This window comes from Seriola lalandi, unplaced genomic scaffold (assembly GCF_002814215.2).
Source record: "Seriola lalandi dorsalis isolate HSWRI2012SDOR001 ecotype SW California unplaced genomic scaffold, Sedor1 jcf7180002054883, whole genome shotgun sequence".
Taxonomy (NCBI): domain Eukaryota; kingdom Metazoa; phylum Chordata; class Actinopteri; order Carangiformes; family Carangidae; genus Seriola; species Seriola lalandi.
Window position 1 is genome coordinate 1,426,428 of NW_019525658.1, and position 20,059 is coordinate 1,446,486.

General features: G+C 40.7%; 1 protein-coding gene across 3 annotated transcripts in view; it reads right to left on the bottom strand.

Annotated features, from left to right (window-relative positions):
* Nucleotides 1-20,059, bottom strand: part of stxbp1b (syntaxin binding protein 1b) — a 29,264-nt gene continuing 9,205 nt past the window's right edge. The window contains exons 7-20 of one of the 3 annotated variants that reach the window (XM_023397540.2): nt 14,830-14,978; nt 14,075-14,159; nt 13,065-13,195; nt 12,617-12,724; nt 12,409-12,469; nt 10,830-10,895; nt 9,322-9,402; nt 7,636-7,774; nt 7,210-7,319; nt 5,403-5,504; nt 4,155-4,240; nt 3,853-4,007; nt 2,848-2,971; nt 13-104 (exon numbers count right to left, since the gene is read on the bottom strand). In XM_023397540.2, coding sequence (XP_023253308.1) covers nt 2,862-2,971; nt 3,853-4,007; nt 4,155-4,240; nt 5,403-5,504; nt 7,210-7,319; nt 7,636-7,774; nt 9,322-9,402; nt 10,830-10,895; nt 12,409-12,469; nt 12,617-12,724; nt 13,065-13,195; nt 14,075-14,159; nt 14,830-14,978 — 1,383 coding nt within the window. In that variant the 3' untranslated portion in view covers nt 13-104; nt 2,848-2,861. Of the gene's footprint in view, nt 105-2,835; nt 2,972-3,852; nt 4,008-4,154; nt 4,241-5,402; nt 5,505-7,209; nt 7,320-7,635; nt 7,775-9,321; nt 9,403-10,829; nt 10,896-12,408; nt 12,470-12,616; nt 12,725-13,064; nt 13,196-14,074; nt 14,160-14,829; nt 14,979-20,059 lie in introns of all 3 variants that reach the window. The other 2 variants (XM_023397541.2, XM_023397542.2) reach the window with 2 other exon arrangements.

Here is a 20,059-nt window from a genome sequence, read left to right on the forward strand (position 1 = left end):
ATGAGGGAGGAGCAATACAGGAGCTTCTTAGCCGGTCTGCTCTTCTTTCTCTAAGTTTCTGAGGACTTTGAGAAGGCGAGGTGGGGTGAAGATTTCAGTCGATCCTGGAAGACACAACAGGATGTTTGATCAGCTTTCAATGAAATGATTACAATGAAGTAGGTCCATGATAATAATCTATACACTTGAAGGAAGATCAATCTAACAGCCCAAATTATCCATGTGTTTTTAATTAAATGGGACCTGCGTTTTTTTACAGTTCAGGTCTTAATTTTAAGTTGAATTTCTGTCTGTAATAAAATCATGTGACTGTAGAAACCGAGGTTATTGCTGAGAGCAGTTCTGGGAACATGGTGGTCCCACAGAAGTGGACTGGGCAGTCAGGTGATCAGCCCTGTATCATGATTTACATCCAGTGCCGATGTGTGTACATACATAATTGCCAACCATATCTTAACCATAGTGAAGCCCGAACCCTAACCCGAATCTTAATGCAGATGTGCCAGGATAAAAATACTCAAGTGGAACCCCAGCAGAACTGTATTATCCTATAAGATCTTCTCACACATGGTTGGTTGGTCAGTGACATAAACCTTCTGTATCAGACTGAAAGATAAAACAGCCAGCAAATGAGACATTGATGAAGATTTTCCTGAACTAGCATGAGGTGTTGGTGTCATTTTCTGTCTTCTCAAGGATGTGACTGCACACAGAAGAAAAGTGAACTGCACTGCTGTAAACACTGCTCTGCTGGAGGGAATAAAAGGGAGGTAAGGTACAACACAACACAACACAACACAACACAACACAACACAACAACACAGGTTTATTTGGGAACTGAGACCAAGGTGAAAATCAGAAGCTATAGATCTATCGATCGATAGATCAATAGATCACTGTCTTGAACTGTGGTTTGAGGAAAAAGAACCTCAGGATCATCTCACACTACACTTCCTATTAAATTAGGAATTCACATGTCTTCCCTTGTGGTTTGTGGGTGTTCTGATCAATGATGTTGCAGCATCACAGTCAGGCCAGAATAAATACCCTACTCTGTGAAACCATTGTCCATGTGGTGAAGATGTGGTGGAGTTTTAAAGTTATATAATCTGAAACTTTTCCATATTAAAATCTATAAAAACATCTAGACTTGGTTCTATATGTTGTTGTGTTCTTACATTTTCACAAATGTTTCCATCAATTCTCCAACCAGAGAAATCTGTGATTTTAATCTTGATAACGTTTCATTGGTCGCCTGTCAGTGACATCATATCCTCTATGATCATGTGTCAGTGTGTTTGTCTGACAGAAGCTCAACACTGACTTTTATCTAGTTTTAAGCCACATACACTTTTTACACCTTGGTGGTTTTCAGCTCTATATTTGAACCAGATGAAGGATTTTAGTCGTCGGACGTCTGGATCTGAAGTTTTCAGAGAAACAAGCTGAGGAAATGTTAGACAGCTCAGCTCCCAGCTGCTGGAGACGTCCTGTCCTGTGTCACTGAAGAGCGTCAGTGAATCTCTGAGTTTTAAAGTCAAACTGCTTTACTCAATGTTTCTACTGGTTTGAATCCCCTGGTGTGTTTGTTATGGAGAGGAGGACACTGTGTGGATGATTCAGCTGCCGGTAAAAACCTGCTGAACGTGTGCTTCATAAGTTATCAGAAACAATCAGAACAAAGCTTAGCTTTATTCAGTGTTTTAACGGGTAGAATCACCGGGTCTGAGAGAGCCCTAGAGGCAGAAGTTACTGACTGTGTGTTTAGGTTTAAGTCTTACCTGTGTAAGTAAATTCTAGATATCATATCAATATTCTCTGCTACAGTGTGTGTCATAGATCACTGTATTTATTATTTTAAAAGAGAATATTTACTTACAATAAAATGTTATTGGTGGGTTTCTTTGCATGTTCTTGATCGATTACTGAACAGGCACCACCCCAGTAGCCCAGGGGTCAGGGTGGAGGACTTGAGACATGCTTGACTAACACTGACAATGGACTCAACTTGACTTCGACTGTGTGTTCATGACTATTCACATTTTTCTGTGTTCAGCTCTGCTTGAGGTTTCTGCCTCTTTTCTTGCCACTGTCACCAGCTCTTGGTGTAAATAATACTATGAGAGAAGGTCTAGACCTGCTCTGTTTGAAAAGTGTGCTGAGATAACTTCTGTTGTGAATTGGCGCAACACAAATAAAACTGGCTTGACTTGACGTGACTTGCTTGTTCGTCACCACAGTAACTTGGGATTTGCTTGAGAACATGTGTGACTCATCCCCACACCAAACACACGCAAGCAACTACACATACAAAACGACTGGGTGTCTTGTTTCTGAGTAGGAGGGTTGGGAATCTTTTTCATGTCCTGTCCAGGATTATACAGATTGATGGATTTCACAAATGGCCAAAATACATTGGTGCTCTTTTGGTCTGGGGTCTAGGGATTCAGCGTGCCTGAAAACTAGTTGATCCAACATGTCAGCCATCTAAAGTCAAAGTGTGTGTTCTGTGTGTCCACACACAGAACACACACTGAGCTGCTGTCACAGCCTCCTTTGATGTTTCTCTTATAACTTTGTGTATTTTCTGTGTTTTTATGTTAATGCCATAAATCGCTCCAACAAGACTGTGTGCCAAAACTCTGAGGTGTTCCTTCAAGATGAACATATGAAACACGAGGACCAGAGTCAGTGACTTCACAGACAATAAGGCAGTATTTAGGCATCAGTAAAAATCACTGACAGGAAATACTGCAGGGGGCAGAGGTCAAAGGTGAGACACATTGGCAGGTGGGTTGATATGGAGGAACACGGATTCACAAAACACATCACGACCTGTGTATTTACTTCCAAAAGTCTTTTCATTCTGCAGGAGGCTCCTCTGTGCCCTCTGGTGGGGCATTGGGGTCCAGGAAGTCTGGGTGCTGTAGTTCCTTTAGGTACTTAGGGGGGGTGAGAATGTGAGTGGAACCTACAGGGGAGAAAAGCCTGAAAGCTCAGCAAGGACTGAAACCCGAGTGAAACCTTGTTAGTTAGATAAGATACACATGAGATTGAGCATGACAAAAAATATGACTTTAGAGAGGTTACCTAGTGCTGCCAAATAAGAGAGATCTCCTGGGAGATCAGCTGTGACTAAAGGCAAATAAAGTCGAAAAAAATCGAATAAAGTCTGACGTCTGCCTGGAGAACGAAGCAACTGCAGATAATTTTGTAGATTCATTTGTTTTCTCCTCCTTCCTGTTCCTGACGCTGCATTGATTTCCTCTAAGTCGCAACATATCAGCTCTCACAGAGACTGTGATTAATGCCTTCACACAGAGGTCAGGCCCTGTTGACTCAGCGGCACACAAACGTTTTCCAGCTGAGTCCGCAAGAGATGTTTTTTAAGTTATGGGTCTGTTATCTGTACTTCTCACATGAAAACAATAAAATATAAAGACATGCCAATGCACCAATTTAGTATTGCATTTCAGTTGTGTTGGGGGACATAGTTGTTAAAAGAAAGGTTTGAAGGTTGAAATCTGGACTTGTTGTAATGTTTTAAATTTGCTGTTACCAAGACCAAGCTGATGACATCACTATGACATCATCACAGTAGTCCTGGTGAGTAAAACGATACAGTACGAACATGTATAAATACCCCGCTCAGCTTTATTCTGGAAGGATATATTGCAAAAACAATACGAGTTATTTTGCCTCTGTTTGTTTTGGTTTCTTGTCACCCTTTAATATCTTATTTAGGTTGTCAAGCCTGATTGATATTGTAATGTTGTGTGTTTGTTCATTATTTGGTTTGTTTAGTGTAATAAAAAAAAAGCCTGGTCAGCTTATTCTGCCCAGTCAACTCACCAATTAGGGCCTCCCACTTGCCATTGGCCTGAGTGACCTCATACATGCAACGCATCTCGCTGTACGTCATCCCTCCAATAATAAAGACGATGATCCTGGGTCCCGTCTTAATCTCTGTGGGGCCCCTGTTCTTGTGCCAGTTACCATAGCGAGCACTGGATGATGAGAAGAAAAGGAAATAGATAAGTATTTTTCTGGAAAAGAAGTAGTAAGTTTGATTGATTGATTTATTTTTTCAATAAAAAAAAATGTAAGCAAGGTGTTCTCTGAAACATGGCACCATGCATTAAAAGACTACACACCTTGATGGGGCACTGGATTTGCTGGATGCTTGTCGCTGGGAGATGTATGGGTACTGCTTGGGGTCAAGTTTGTCCTCAATAGCATCCTATGGGAACACATTCATAAGTAAAACTGTTACTGCAGTTTGCATCAGTAACAGAATCACCTATGTTACAGTTCTCACACACATTACTCTCTAAAGCCTCATTCAGACAGTGTGTATTACTATAGTGCGCTCCTCTGTAATCTAACCCTTTGTTCAGTTCAGTTGTTTTGTCATTCTCTGCCATGATTCACTCAGAAGTTTTTTTCTGTTAGAAAAAACAACCTGGAGCTCCACTTTAATCCTGACCGCTGGCCCCAGGTTCCAGTCCAACCTGTGGCCCTTTGTGCCATCTCATCCTCTCTCTCTCTCCCTCTGCCTGACTTTCCTCTCTCTCTCTCTCTCTCTCTCTCTCTCTCTCTCTCTCTCACTCTTGCTATCTGGGTTAAGGCAACAAATAACTTCAAAACAAAGAAGTGATGAACCCAGCTGGGACATACTTGTTGTTCAATACTACAAATGCAATGTTTTTTCTTTAAGAAAGGGAAAGCAAAGCACAGTAAAGTTTATCAGTCAAGAAAACAGTTGGTGACATGTCACCTTACCCTGAAGATTTTATCATGAGAAAAATTACATTTCAAGAATTAGCAGAAGATATAACAGATATATTGTTAAGATGCTTCTCTGTAGGAGTTAAAGGTACATTTTCATAAAGCTCCTTAGGTTGATGTCCATGTGTAGTTTGATTATAGATCAGGTCTAGGTTTTATATTAATACAGTGAAAGTATCAAAGCCTCAGTCCACAGAGAAATGCACACAGCCTGTATTCAGGAACTGAGCCTTAAAACCAGCCGTCAGGACTTCTGGAACTTTGTGATGTCACAACAAAGCAGTCACCAAGCCCCGCCCACCTGGACCCACAATCCAACCTTGCAGGATTTGGTTTCTGCTATATTTTTATTGGATCACTCAGAAAACAGTCAGTCAATCAGAAGAGACTCTCAGAGCCTCCTCTCTTCTGATTGGCTCACTGGTCTGTTGTTACTAAAGCTCCAGAGAGAAGCCTGAGAGAGGAGATGTAAAACTACACTGAGATGGTTTTTTGTTCCTGAAACTACAAATACATCTTCTTACAGATCAACACTTCAAATAAAACACAGAAGAAGAGGAAAACATGGAGCTTTAACGGAAAATGTCCAGTAGCACTGATCACACGGGGAGTACCTCAATAAGATCCTTGACAAGAGGAGTCCACCTGGAGAGCTGGTAGGTCTGCTCACTGATTCGTTCTTTACGATCCGGCTTCTTGGCTTTCTTGACGGTGCCCTGTGTATAAATGAGACCAGCCAATCATGTGCTGTTGCTGTTCACATCAGCAGAACATCTCACTGAGACATTTAAAGAGTGGATCAGTTATTTAGCGTTGTTCAGCCTTAACATGATTTTTTCCTACAGGAAGTGGCCATCGTGCTCCTGGTGCTGAGGTGATCGTGCTTATCCAAAGCACAGAAAGATTTGTTGTTTGCATACAGGGAAGGTGAAAGTGAAGGTCTTTTGAAAACAACATGGTTTTACTGTTTCCTGTTCAGGTCGGGGTCATATGGAATCAAACCCAAACCAACATGCTCACTGGGGGATTTTTTAGGTCCACCACAAAATCCATAAAGAAAATAGAAAAAATAAAAACACTAACAATATACAAATATATTTCATGATGCACTTTATCATGACACAGTTCTTTTGACCGATTTAAAGGATGTCTGGTGATATAAATTATTTTCTTGCTGTCAACAAATCCCATGAAAATATCAACCATCAGTGCGTGTGTGTGTGTGTGCGTACGGCGTGAGTGTGTGCGTGTGTGTGCGTGTGTGTGCGTACGGCGTGAGTGTGTGCGTGTGTGTGCGTGTGTGTGTGTGTGCGTGTGTGTGTGTACGGCATGAGTGTGTGAGTGTGTGTGCCACAGAGCTCCTTTGTTTCCAAAAACTATTAAAAAGCCATCAGTGAGCCACACTGTTGCACTATTCATGAGCGTGAACACACACACTGTCCTGCTGCTGGAAATACTCATTAGAACACCAAATGTGAATTAATCCACTACTAAAAATAGTTCCAAACAATGCATTATTTCCTCTTTGTTGAGTGATTCTCACTAAAACTAAAGTGTCCAGCTGTTTTAGGAAACTGCAGCACCTTTTCTAAGACAAATAAAGATTGATATCCTCACTAAGAGCTCAAGCACGGTGGCACTAAGAGCTGAAAGCTCTGCATCTTAAGAAAACGCATTCAAACAAATTCAGAAAATATCTTCATCAGACAACACATGGGCGGCAGATACTAACAACACAACACAAGCGTTTCCAGGCAACAAGATCACCTGGTTGCATGTAAGGTAACGGCGTAGTCTTGAGCTGCGTGGGGTCAAGTCCAACCTGTGGCCCTTTGCTCCACATCATCCTCCCTCTGTCTGATTTTCCTGTCTCACCGTCGCCATCAGAATAAAGGCAAAAAATGCCCTAAAAATAACTTTGAAAAAAAAAAAGATGAACCTAGCTGGGACACACTTGTTCAATGCTTTGTGACATCGAACAACAATGTTCATTACTTATTACTGTCCCTCCCCTTCTGTTGTGTTGTGAGTATTTTCTGCACATGTGTCAAATTGATGAAGATGTGTGTTTGCATGTGTTTTCTTAAGATGCTGTGTGTTGAGCTCTCACAGCCACCGTACAGAAAAATACAGAATAACACCAGCCTTATCCTTAACAAGTGATTCTGAAAATCTACATTATGTGGTCTCATGTTGTTGTTACACATAACTGTAGCTCAGGATATCTGAGATTGAGGAATCATGTGCACATTCTCCTATTGAAATAGCGACTTCATGACCCACTCTGTTGTGTTCTGCTCAGCAAGAAGAAGGAAGAAGGTTTTATGACCCTAACCCAAACCCTTACCCTTTTAGAAGGACATGGGGACGACCTGCCTGAGGCCAAAGTTTATAATGAGGCAGTGGGTCAGGACAGCTCACCTCAGTGACAATGGGAACGCCCATGTGGGCCATGTTGGAAATGATGTCACTGTCCTCTGGTGGGATGTTGGCATGCTGAAGGAGCTTACACAGGTTCTCCTCAGTCACCCCTGTCACACACATGCAAACACACAAACACACGCACCAAAGATTTTCAGTCCATACATGCAACACACACATGCATGAGAGCATGCGCATGTACAAATGTGGTGTAAATCCATGTCAACACAAGGAAAACTGAGAATGGATTAGCATCAAAAAAACAGACGAGCACAACATGAGTGCAAACGTGTGTAAAGATTTAAATGAAACATTATGTTAAAATACTAGAAAATGTCTCGGTTTAAAAGCTTTTCTTCTGTTCTCATCATAGTGCAGGACTTCCCTCCTCCCAAATATGAAGTGATAAGAGAAACAACAGCTGACCGTTCTTAAGGAAGATGTAGAGCAGGATAATGCGGATCTTGTCGGTGACACCGACGTTGGCGTCCAGTAGAACGGGTACAATGAGCCTCATGGGATCCTTGATCTTCTCTCCCTCTGCATCTGTGCCCATCGCCAGATCCTTGAAAACAATGGAGGACAGAGGAAGAAGAAGACAGAAGCTCAACGTGACTGTCCAGTAGTTCATTTCAACAGCACACGGTATCATGGGAAATCTAGCTTAGACAGTAGGAGAGCTTTAATAAATAGCTATATTAAGAGTAGTGAAGTAATTACTTAATTATTTTATTCATCTACCATTTTAACAATAAAATGAAATGATATATTACTATAGATAATAGACATAACTGTGGCCCTGAAACTGCAGCCTTTGGTAGGCTCCTGCAGGAACGTAATATTGCCCAAGGTTATATTATCAACATTAAACTACTAAATTAAAGTGGCAGGGAAATTTGTATTGAGTTAGTAATATAACATGTTATTTCTGTTCTCTCTCTCTGTTCTCTCTCTCTCCGTCTCTCTCAGGAGTTGCTGAGGTTCTTGTTGGTGCTGCACACAGTTGCGGGCATCATTCATTTTCTTTGTAATTGTTATATATATATATATATATATATGTATATATATATATATACATGTTTGTGTGAGTCATATAATCTTGAATGTCTGAATGTCCTTGTGTCTTGCATCTCTCCAACCTTTCAAATATCTGGTCGAGAGCTAGTGACTGCAAAGGCCATAGCATATGATTCCATCTTTATTTTATCTGATAATTACCTAATAATGCTAATTACACAAACTACCCAACGTGCAACTCCTTGCAACCACAAGACAGAAAGTAGTATTTGGGTGGAACAAAGCTTTAAAACTACATAGAAATAGAGTCCTGACACTGCAGGAACCTTCCATTGACAACATCCTGACATCAGCTACAGACGCAATACACAGACATGAGATTGCTGTGAATGTTATGGACAGAAAGCAAATAAGCACGTGACGCACACCAGTCACACACACAGTCACACACACAGTCACACACACAGTCACACACACAGTCACACACACAGTCACACGCTGCCATTAGTTGTTCACATTGGAAGGACACGTTTGGTATGTGCCATCACTTAAGCTTATTATTATTACACAGTCTAAAGCAGTGGTTCCCAAACCCAACCCACCAGTACAATTTTGGTGAAAAGATGTAGTTATGAAAAACATAAAATTATGTTTTTAAATGTTTTAAAAGAAAATGATCTTTAAAAACATAAAAAAATTTTTATCCTTTCTTTTTTTGTCATTTTTGTGATAAACTAATGATAAATAATGAACCTTTATGTTGTTGCCGTCGGGAACACGTTGAATACGTGTTTGCTATCTCTGATTCAAGCTAAAAGATTGCATAGATAGATTTCTGTTTAGCAACAGGAAGAATTCAAAGGAAAGAGAGTCAAGAGACAAATGATCTCACCCCATCAAAGACTCAGCTTCCCTGCTTTCAGTTCAATTGTTTTACAATAAAAGGTGCTCTGAGTAGCTATTATTTGGCCACCGTATTTCAGATGTGGGCCACCAACATTTTACAATTTTTCAAGTGGGTCATGACTTGGAAAAGGTCGGGGAGCACTGGTCTAGAGACAGATCTAACTAAATAACGAGGTGTCTCTGATTTACCTGTTCCACACGACACAGTTTGTCTATAGTGCCCTGGTAACGGTTCATACAGTCTTCAGCCAGGTGGAGATGGGTTGAGTACTGAGGTCAGAGAGGAGAGACGCTGTTCATGAGTTTGACAGAGAAAATAATCAGCTGCAAATAATATCAAAAGAAGCATTTTTTTAAGGGTTCATGTATGTTCCTCGAGAAATCTGCAAAAAAATCTTCTTGTTATTACCAATTACCAACTGTTTATTATCACATCATACACTGTGTCATTTCCTTTTTTGCTGAACAATTGTTTCAATGTGTTACAAGTGCACTCGGTTGACAGTTTATTAGGTACACCTTGTTGAAACCAGTCTCCTACAGATATAATATATATATCTCTCTGTACAATGCAATACAATTCAAATAACCTCTAAGATACTTGCAATAGAAACTGAATATTATGAGCCTCATGACTGCAGGACTGATTTATTAGACTGCATTAGTTTGAGCAAGGTGTTCCTAATAAACTGCCTCCTGAGTGTAGATTATACAGGTGTCTGTACATACATGCACATACAGTGGCCTCAGACCTCTACACTTTATTGTGTCATGGATTTCATTTTAAATGGATAAAATTTATATTTTTACCCATCAACCTTCTCAATTGTCCATGATGTCGCAGTTAAAATTAGTTTTTAGAAAAGTGTTTCAAATCTATTAAAAATCGAAAACTGCAATTTCTCATTTATAGTATTCAAAATCCTTAATCCAGTATAGTAATTCAGTCTTCTTAGTAAAGTCTCTACAAGCTTGCTAGACCCGTGTTTGGGCAGTTTATCTCATGCTTCCTGACAGATCCTCTCCGGCTCTGTCAGACCGGACAGGAAGCGTCTGTGAGCATCGTCTTCAGGCCTCTCCACAGATGATCTGTGCTGATCTGTGCTGATCTGTGGAGTCAGGGCTGGGTCACTCAACAGTCAGAGACATGTCCTGAAGCAACTACAGTCTTGTCTAGACTGTATGTTTCAGGTCATTGTCGCGCTGAAAGACAAACTCTCGCCCCTAGTCTCATCACGGTCACTCTGAAGACCTTTGCATTCATGCTTCATTTCTGAAACAAAAGCCCCCACCTAGCTGCCACCAGCGTAGGGATGGTATGAGTCCGCTGATGAGCAGTGCCTGGTGGTCACCAGGCACTAGTGCTTGGAGTTCTGCCCACAGAAGCTTTTTCTTCATGCTGTTTAACACTGTGGCTGCCAGCCTTTATTATAGTGGCTGTTCCACTCACTGGAATGGTCTACCATCTCTGCAGAGGACTGTGTTACAGTGACCATTGGGTCAGTGGTCAACGCCCTGACGCTGCTGACATGCAGTGTGATTGTGGGGCCGTACGTACACAGGGGTGTGCCTTCCTAAACTGTCTTGTTTTCCACAGATCCGGTTGAGTTCAGACCTGACTACATCTGCCTCCTGCCTCTTGGGAACCATGACAACATGCCGTATTTATAGATGTACAGTAACACTTCAGCTCTTACCTTGCTCAGCTCTTTCTGATACTGAGGCATCTTCTTCAGCATCTGAGACAGTTCCTTCATGGTGGTCTGAAAGACAGAGATGAGTCATAGACCTTATTATGAGTTATCTACTTTATTTTAATATAAAGACTATAGTGTTGGTGGTGTAAATAACACATTTACTACGGTACTCTACTTTCATTGTAAGTTTGTTCTTCAACTTCACTAGTATCAGAAGCAAATATAGTGCTTTTTACTGCACTACATTAACATTATAGTTATATGTTACATTACAGATGAATATTTTAGGAACAAAATATATAATTTATTAATAATTTAATAGAATGATGAACAGATGAATAGCATTTGTTGGACTGGAGAACCCAACAGTATATAAAACTGTTTTAAAGCAGGCCCCTGCAAACGCAGCTTGCATGAGTAATAATTTGATAATGATACACTGACAGGGGCCCATTATTCTCCCTGCATGATGAGCTCAGCTATTTTGATTCTTTGGGTCCACTTGACTCTAGTAGGTTCATGTTTTCAGGACTTTTCTACATCGTGTTACTGATGCTTTCACTGAAGTAAAGGATCTGAATACTTCTCTTATGACTATATTTATACTTGTTAATACACTTTCAGCCGAATGCTGGCATAAATATCTAAGTTGGTCATCTTGGAAACTCAGCCTCCGGAAGGGCAAATTGGAATGATCTAATATGACTTCACTCCAAACATACTGCGAACGAGTTCACTCATATATTGGTAGGGACATGTCGCTACCATCCATATGCAAATCTACGCCCATGCTCTATACCCAAATCTTACAGGTCCCATATTTTACCTTCTCACTATAGCCTATACATTATTTCAAGTTTTTTCCATAAAAATATATAATTGTGCTTTTAAGTACCAAATGGCCCACCACACAGTCTGGGTGGCCGTGTTGGGGGTATAGCCGAGGGCGGTGACTGTATAGTAGTGACATCACAAAGTTCCAGAAGTCCTGACGGCTGGTTTTAACGCTCAGTTTCTGAATACAGGCTGTGTGCATTTCTCTGTGGACTGAGGCTTTGATACTTTCACAGTATTAATATAAATCCTAGACCTGATCTATAATCAAACATGTGGAGCTTTAAGCACCTTCTAACCTCCAGTGATTTTCTATCACAGAATATTATGATGTGATCTCATTAAAAAGAAATTCCTATTAATTGTTTTGAGCTTATTAACAGTCACTGTTGTCTTAGTGAATGAAGATCTGATTCAAAATATTGTTTGTTTGGCCTATAGAGAGAAAAATGAACAAGACATGGATTTCTATACCCATATCAGACCAAACTTCATTCATCCGAGACATCACTATGAGTAGGACTATGACGCCCAGTATCAGGAAGTTATAAAAATAAAGGTTTTATTTAAGTATATTTTTGTTGACTGGGTCTCTTCAACCATCATATAATTTTTACTTGAAGTTAAAGTAAATGTCCAGGTAGAATACAGGACTCTGGTGTATGTGTGACTGTGTGAAGGAGCTGGGAGCAGAAACACAGTAACAGATCCTGAAACCTGAGCACAGTCACAGTGTGTCCTCTACCTTTTCTCCCGTGTTCATCTTTTTGCTGGCAGAGAATTCTTTCAGAGAACGAGTCACAGCCCTGTGAGGACGAACGAGAAAGAGAGAAGAACAAAGACAGCGAATGAATGAAAAGTGTTGCTGAATAATGTTCCGTGGGAACTTTTCACAGAGCTTTATGTTTACGGTAGAGGAAGACGCATGTGAGGAGGGAGTGAAAGCCACTCACGTCGACACCTCAGCGATGTGTTTGTGTCTCAGACTCAACCACAGGTCATCGTCCTCGTCCAGCAGCACCTCCTTCGTCCTCGTCTCTCCCATCCCACTGGTCTCAAAACTGAGAGGGGGCGAGAGAGCACAGTCTGTATGTGTGGATCGAGGAGAGAGAGTCTTCTATTTGTCAAAATAAATTTAAAAAAATGCCAGTGGGAATTAAATGCTTTTCCAATGGAGACCGACACTGAAGAATTTCATAATCTTTATGTTAGTGCATTAACCTTTTGGCTTCTTCCTTGTACTAAGACAGGGCACTGTTGTACCATATTGGCTGGGACATTTGGGTTGACTTAACCCAAATACCACTGAAATACATAACCCAAAGTAAGTGACAGTTACAGTAAGACAACAACAAAATAACAGACAAATACTGAAAGGTGCGCGCTGAACTGCAGCGTTACCTGTACACGTCATTCTCGATGCCCAGCAGGTCGTAGGCCATGGCCTGCAGCGTGAGCTCGTGCAACAGAGGTGACACGGGGTCAAAGCCACGATCCAGAATGAGCAGCTGGGTACGTGACTTGTCTGGACCCTGGAGGCATCAGAACAGACACACAACTCTGCACACACTGTGGAGGACTGACACACTCTTTTCTAAATGACACAGGATCTGCTCAAAAGTAGTTTAAAATGTTGCAAACCACAGACTTCAGCTATCTACACCTCCCATTCTTTAAACAAGGCTAGTTCTAAACCTAGTCTATGTCTGGATCGCATGTGGTAGATCCTGATTTTATAACTGCAACGTTGTCTGACAAAATCACCCAACACATAAAATGAAAGTCAAAAACTGAGCTGTGATTTCAGCTGGATTTACTGTGACATGATCAGAGAGAAAGTTAAGAGACAGACTATATATTTTTTTAAAGTTATTTAAGTTATATATTATTTGCAGCAACTGTAGCAAAAATGTGATTGTATGAGTTACTGAATTTGTGATTTGTAAAACAGGATTTGTGCACATGCAATGAAGAATTTGGGAAGGTGCAACTGTTGTGTTGTGTTTGTGGGAGAGAAAAGAAAATCTACAAGTGTCCTATAGCATCTTTTCTGTGTGACCTGATTTGCTGATACACATGTGTGACTCTTTTATATATTACCACTAATTCCACAGTCACAGGTGCTCAGCTGTTTTGCACTTCATACTTTAGATTTACCATTTTAACTAGTCCAGCTCCGTCCTTGTTGCCTGTCTCTTGGATCAACCTCCAGTCTGGCTGTGTTTGGAAGTATTTGCAAATAATCCCTGTATGTATTGTAACCTGCCTGCTATAACAGATTATACCACGGTGATGTCGGTCATATATGACTTTATGTGAATGCTGGGCAATGCATTCCCTGCACATTATCCAAAAGAAACTGACATAGTGACAAAACTAGTCATTTAGTGATTTAGCTCCTAAGCTCCTACCTCTCCCATGGCGGGGTCATCGGCCTTGTAAGCGTCCAGCTTCTCCTGAAGCATCTGGGCCAGAACTGCACAGTCTTTGTACTCCCTGAACCAACACACACACACACACACACACACAGCATCACACACACATACACACACACACAGCATCACACAAAAACAGGTTTTTCAATCTGGAAATGCCCTTATGAAAAAAGCAAATGTTTCAGTTTACATGATCACATTTGTGTTTTACATGTTATCAAAATTCACATGTGAAAAAAAGACATGTTTTTAACTTTACATGTGGATACAAACGTTGCATGTGGAAATGATAGTGACACATGAAGTAAACCTAAGTTTCATGTGTGAAATCACGTGTATCTGAAAATCCATGTGGTAGAAAAAATGTTTTTATCTTTATATGTGAATGCAAATTTTACATGTTTTTAAATTGAAGTTTCATGTTAACATGTGGGAAAAAACATTTCAGCAATATGAATGCAAACTTTAAATGCGAAAAGGATAGCGCCATGTGTGAAATGAAACATTCACATGTGATGTGACTTCACACGTGATCAAAGGTGAAAATCAACATTTCCTATGTGAACTGATATTAAATATGGACATAAAATGGAAAAGAGTCCAATGCATGCTGCTAATGAGATGTCTATTGATAATTACTTCCTGAAGAATTGCTGTATCAGTAGTAGTAGACTGAAAAGGTATTAAAATCAGCAAAAAAAAAAAAAAATATTGAAATCAGCTGGTCTCACGCTCTGTATCGGACTCCAGGATACTCTTTAAGTGTGGCGCACAGGGTGGCCATCTGCTCAGCGCATCGCTCCAGCATGTTGTTCTTCACGTCAGCCTTGAAGGGGCTGTAGAAGTCCTGAAAGGCATCGACTTTATCCAGGGAGAAGACCTGGACACGTGGGACGTGACAGAGACACAACCTTGAGGTTTAATCTCAACTTTATTCCTGTGCCCAACATTTACACTGATTACTGCTGTACTGGTTGTCTATAAGGATATCTTAAGCACTACAGCACTTTCCTTTGGTTCTACATTTTTTAAACTGCTGAACGCCGCAGCAGCACGTCAGCTGAGTGAGTCAGAAAGAGCTGAACTTCACTTTGTTTGGACGGGGAGATAAAGTGCTTAACATATTCTACATGAATCGGATATTGGATTGTTTCGGTCAGCGTCTTTTAAAAGCGTCTAAAACACATTTTTTTCTGCTGGCCCCGCCCACAGCGGCACAGCACTCTGCCAGTGTACCGTCTACCTGACGACCTCACACAACCCCACGTCAAATAACCCCAACTCCACTTTAACCTCAGTTGATTGAAAGCAAGGATGGATTGTATTTGACACATGTATCATCATCATCATCATCATCAACCTTTATTTATTTCTCTGAGATACATTGAGGGGTCACCCTCATTTTCAACGATGCCGAGATTAGAAAGAAAGACAATAAGCAAATAATCAGAATACACAAAATCAGTTCCTAATAAAAGCAATTACATTCAGGATCATTATGATTTAAGAGATTTAAAAGCATATTTCTAAATTGTCCCAGTGTTTTCAGGGAGTCGATATTTAAAGTGTGTTGACCGGCGGAACATGCAGTGTGACCCAGTCCGCTTTGATGAGTGCCTACATTGAGGTCTATCAGTGATGTAAATTTGTAAATTTGTAAATTAATATATATACTAGTGCTGATCTCACCTCACAGAGAGAGAGGACCAGCTGACCTTTTCATACAGAGTGCAATGATGGGTGTTGCAGGAATCCCCAGTGACAAATGTGAGAGCAGAGTGATATACAGTGTCTAAGGACTTATGTGTGGTGACAGCGGCATGTCTATATATGACATCACCATAATCCAGGGCAGAAAGAAATACAGCTTCAACAATACTTTTTCTACTGCACATGGGAGAGAAGGTTCTATTCCTATACAAAAAAGCCAAGTTTCATCCACAACTTTTTTACAAGATTGTCCTCGTTAACTCTAAAGGTAAATTTGTCATCTATCCAGATGCTTAATTATTTGTAGTGCTAATCTGGATTTGGCTAAATTCAATTTTCTTAGCGTTTGAAAACAGCATATATTTTGTTTCACCAGGATTTACTTCAGTGAGTACCTTGTGAAATGCATTAAAAGAGAGCTGTAGATTGCCAACAGTCAACTGTATGGAATCTGCCCAGCAATATAAAATTGTGCTATCTGCATACAAATGAGCCTTACAGCTAGTTAATGTTTGAAGAATGTCATTGATATGAATTGTGAAGAGAACCGGTCCTCAAATTGAACCTTGGTGGACCCCTTTCATTATTGGTAAGAAAGTTGATCAAATATTACCTGCTTTCACAAACTGCCGTCTATCAGAGAGGTAGTTTTCTAACCATCTAGCGGCTGGGTCACACCCAACATTCAATACTTTTTGTAGAGGCAGGGCAAGGTCAACTAAATCAAAGACCTTTGACAGGTCAATGAACAAGGCAGCACAATGCTTCTTTTTATCCACTGCAGTCATGATACCATTTCAAATGAAAGATGGTGCAGAGATGGTGCTATGGTTGGCCCTGTATCCAGACTGGAGAGAGTTTAACAAAGAATATTTAGTTAGAAAAGTCTTAAGTTGATTGTTAATGAATGTTTCTAGAATTTCGAATGGACAGGAAAATTTAGAAATAGGACGGTAGTTGTTAAGGTCACTATGTGTTCCTCCTTTATGTAATGGAGTAACATGGGCAACCTTCCATACTTTGGGAATTATATCTAATAAAATGGTTGAATTAAAATAAGTGTTATACATTCTGAAATCATCAGGGCAGAGAATGTCTTCTCCTGTAGCTTTCTTGGAGTCGACAGCGAGAAGTTCTGCAGTGACTACATTAGGAGTGAGAAGTTGGAGGGCAAACTGAGGAACATGACCATTATCCAGTTTTAAAAAGGTGACCAGCTGCAGCAAATGTTTATCAAAAGCTTTGCATATTTCCTTTTGATCGGATATTACAGTTCACTACTTTCCAGAATTTAGCTGGATTTGAATAACAGCTAGAGATGGTATTTAGACAATAATCAGATTTAGCTTTCCCTACTGACGATGTGAATTTGTTTCGTAACTGCCTAAAAGCAAACCAATGAACAGGGTTTCCAGATTTTCTAGCAAGGACCCAAGCCTTATTCTTTAATTGGAGCAAGGATGATATATGAGAGGTGAACCAAGGACATGACCTATCTTTAATCCTTTGCTTTTTAAATTGGGAGCGTTTATTTGCCACAGAGTTAAAAATATTTATAAAATGCTTAATCAGCATCTGGGATATGTAATATATTTAAAATGTCCCTATGATTACGATCATGTAGGAAGGAAGGAAGGCTCATTAAAATTTTTAAAGTTTCTCCTTAAAACAATTTGTGACTGAGCTTTCTGCAGCCGCACAGCTCTAATGCAAGCTACTGGGCAGTGGTCACTTCTTCCCAGGTCAAAGACGCCAGAAGCAGCAATTTTGTCACTCCTATTTTTCTGTAGCCAAGTCTCAGTCGGCACCAATATGTCAAAATTGGATCATCTCAAGATCTCAAGACGGTCCGTCTGAGAAACCAAAATCTTGAGATGATCCAATTCTTGATATTGAAGCAAACTTCTAATGTTTAGATGAATTACACCCAGCCCCTTTCTGTTTTTGAAGGTATAAGGATTGAACAGGGGGGCTTTGTTAGACTTGCACAAAGAGGAGGTAGTGGTAAGGGGGATCTTAATCAGATTTGAAATTGTTACGATAGGATTGGAGCGATGTATATAAGGTTTAACAGTTGACCTAATAGATATGATTGAAGGAAGATCTTGTTCAGACTTGGGAGGAGTGACGGTAGATAAAGAAAGTGGCTTGGAAGCTGATAACAATCCAAGCCGGGAACAATTCTAGAGGTCTGTGCAGTTATTGTAGTTCATTTAGAAATAGTAGCAGTACAGTTTGAATAATGACTAGGATATCTAGCCTTGATAGTGACTGGGATACCAGCAGGACCTGGTTTTGGGACATAGTGACATCTATGAGTGATTTCCCCAGAGCTGCTGGAAATAGTTTTTGATCCCAGTCCAAAGGAGAAGTGGTTGTTGTATGTGGAACCAAAATATGGACTGGGACCCGGTGAACATCATTCATTGCTGGACCGGTCAATTCTGGTATGCACTAATATACTTTGATAAAGAGTGTTAGTGTCCTGTGATGATAAAAACGGTGTTTTAAAAGGTTCCATCTATGACAGAAACAGGAAATAATAAGAATTTGGGCTTAAAATGGTTCAAGGTACAATAATAAAAGAAGATATATTGGCTTCCAGAAGCTTCTGGCGCCGGCTGACACTAATTAAACTTTTTTCCACCCACACTCACTTACAAACAACAACAAGTACACATGCACCCATCTGTTACTCACAAGACAACAATCCCTGTGCTTTCTCCTGTCACACAGCTCATCTGAGCTCCCATTGCCTGCGGAGTATGAGCATTGGTCCCGTCAGCCAATGAGGTAGAGGGGTTAAGAAGAGGGCGGGGCTGTGGGGCTGGTATGATTTGTTCTGCCCTCTCAGGATTAAAACTACAGGACAGCAGCGGAGGATTGACGACTAAAGCTGATCCAACACAAAACAGTCAGTCTGCTCCTCTTTCTCCCCTCTGTTCAGGGACTGTGTTAATATCCCAGGCCCAGGTGGGGGGTGGGGGGGGGGGGGGGGGGGGGGGGGTTTAATATATTCTCACTTTGCTTAGGAAATGGTGCTCTGACTTTTCCTACAGCACTGGCAGGGGCCTCCTGCTTATATTTGAATTCATCCTTTCCTTGAACATTTCTCAACCCACTTTGCAAACAAAACATCTTTACAAATGAAATTATAACTATTAGAGAAAAAATTTATCACCCCCTTTCCACAACTGGCACAGATGTAATAATGAAACCTCTACTCTTGATCCAGATGTTTTAGCCAACTATAGATATCCAACCTCCCCTGATTATTTGCATATTATTTGATTTCGGATCAGGATTTAAAGTGCATCACAGCACAGAAACAGAAACATTGGATGGAACACCTCAGCCTCCTGTGCTACCGTCAGAAAGCTTGGGGTCACTTCTGACCAGGACATTTACTTCACACATAAAACAAGTCTCTAGGACAGCCTTCTTCCACCTGTGCCACACTGTGTCCAAAAACTAGTCCATGTATTTGTTTCCTCTAGACTGGACCACTGTAATTCTTTATTATGAGGATGTCTCACTAACTCAGTGAAAAGCCTCCAGCTGATTCAAAAATGCTGCAGCATGAAAACCAACAGGAACCAGAAAAAGAGATCATGTTCCTCTTTCTTAGCTTCTCTAAATTAAACAAGAAGCTCACAGTACTCTACCAGAGCCTTCAGCTATCAGGCTCCTCTCCTGTGGAACCAGCTCCCAGTCTGGAATCAGGAAGCAGACCCTCTCTACATTTAAGATCAGACTTCGAAATGTCTTATAGTTACAAGTAGGGATTTTAATAATTAACCATTTAACCATTAACCGACAAAAAGAATTTTGACCAATTAATACCATCAGTTAAACAATTAAAAAATATGTTTATATGTATATGAAAGACGATCCCGCTCATCGGACACTTATCCTCTTGACTGGTGGGAAGCGAATCAGATGTGCTTCCTGAGGCTGGCCGCTCTAGCAGGCGCTATCTGTGCATTCCTGGGACATCGGTATCATCCCGTCTCACAGTTAACAGACTGACAGCAGACTAACCCCACAGCAGGTCCACATGTTGCTATTTCTGAACAAACACCAGTAAACGAGCTGTCCGCCATGCTGAGGACGGAGGTAGACCTGCTCTGTTTCTTTTATTTTGAGCTCTGAAGATGCAACTACCAGTTTAGGTTTTGTTCACCTGTTGGCTGCTTTTGATCATTAATTAGCTGAGAGAGGAGGAGGAGGAGGAGGAAGAGGAGGAGGAAG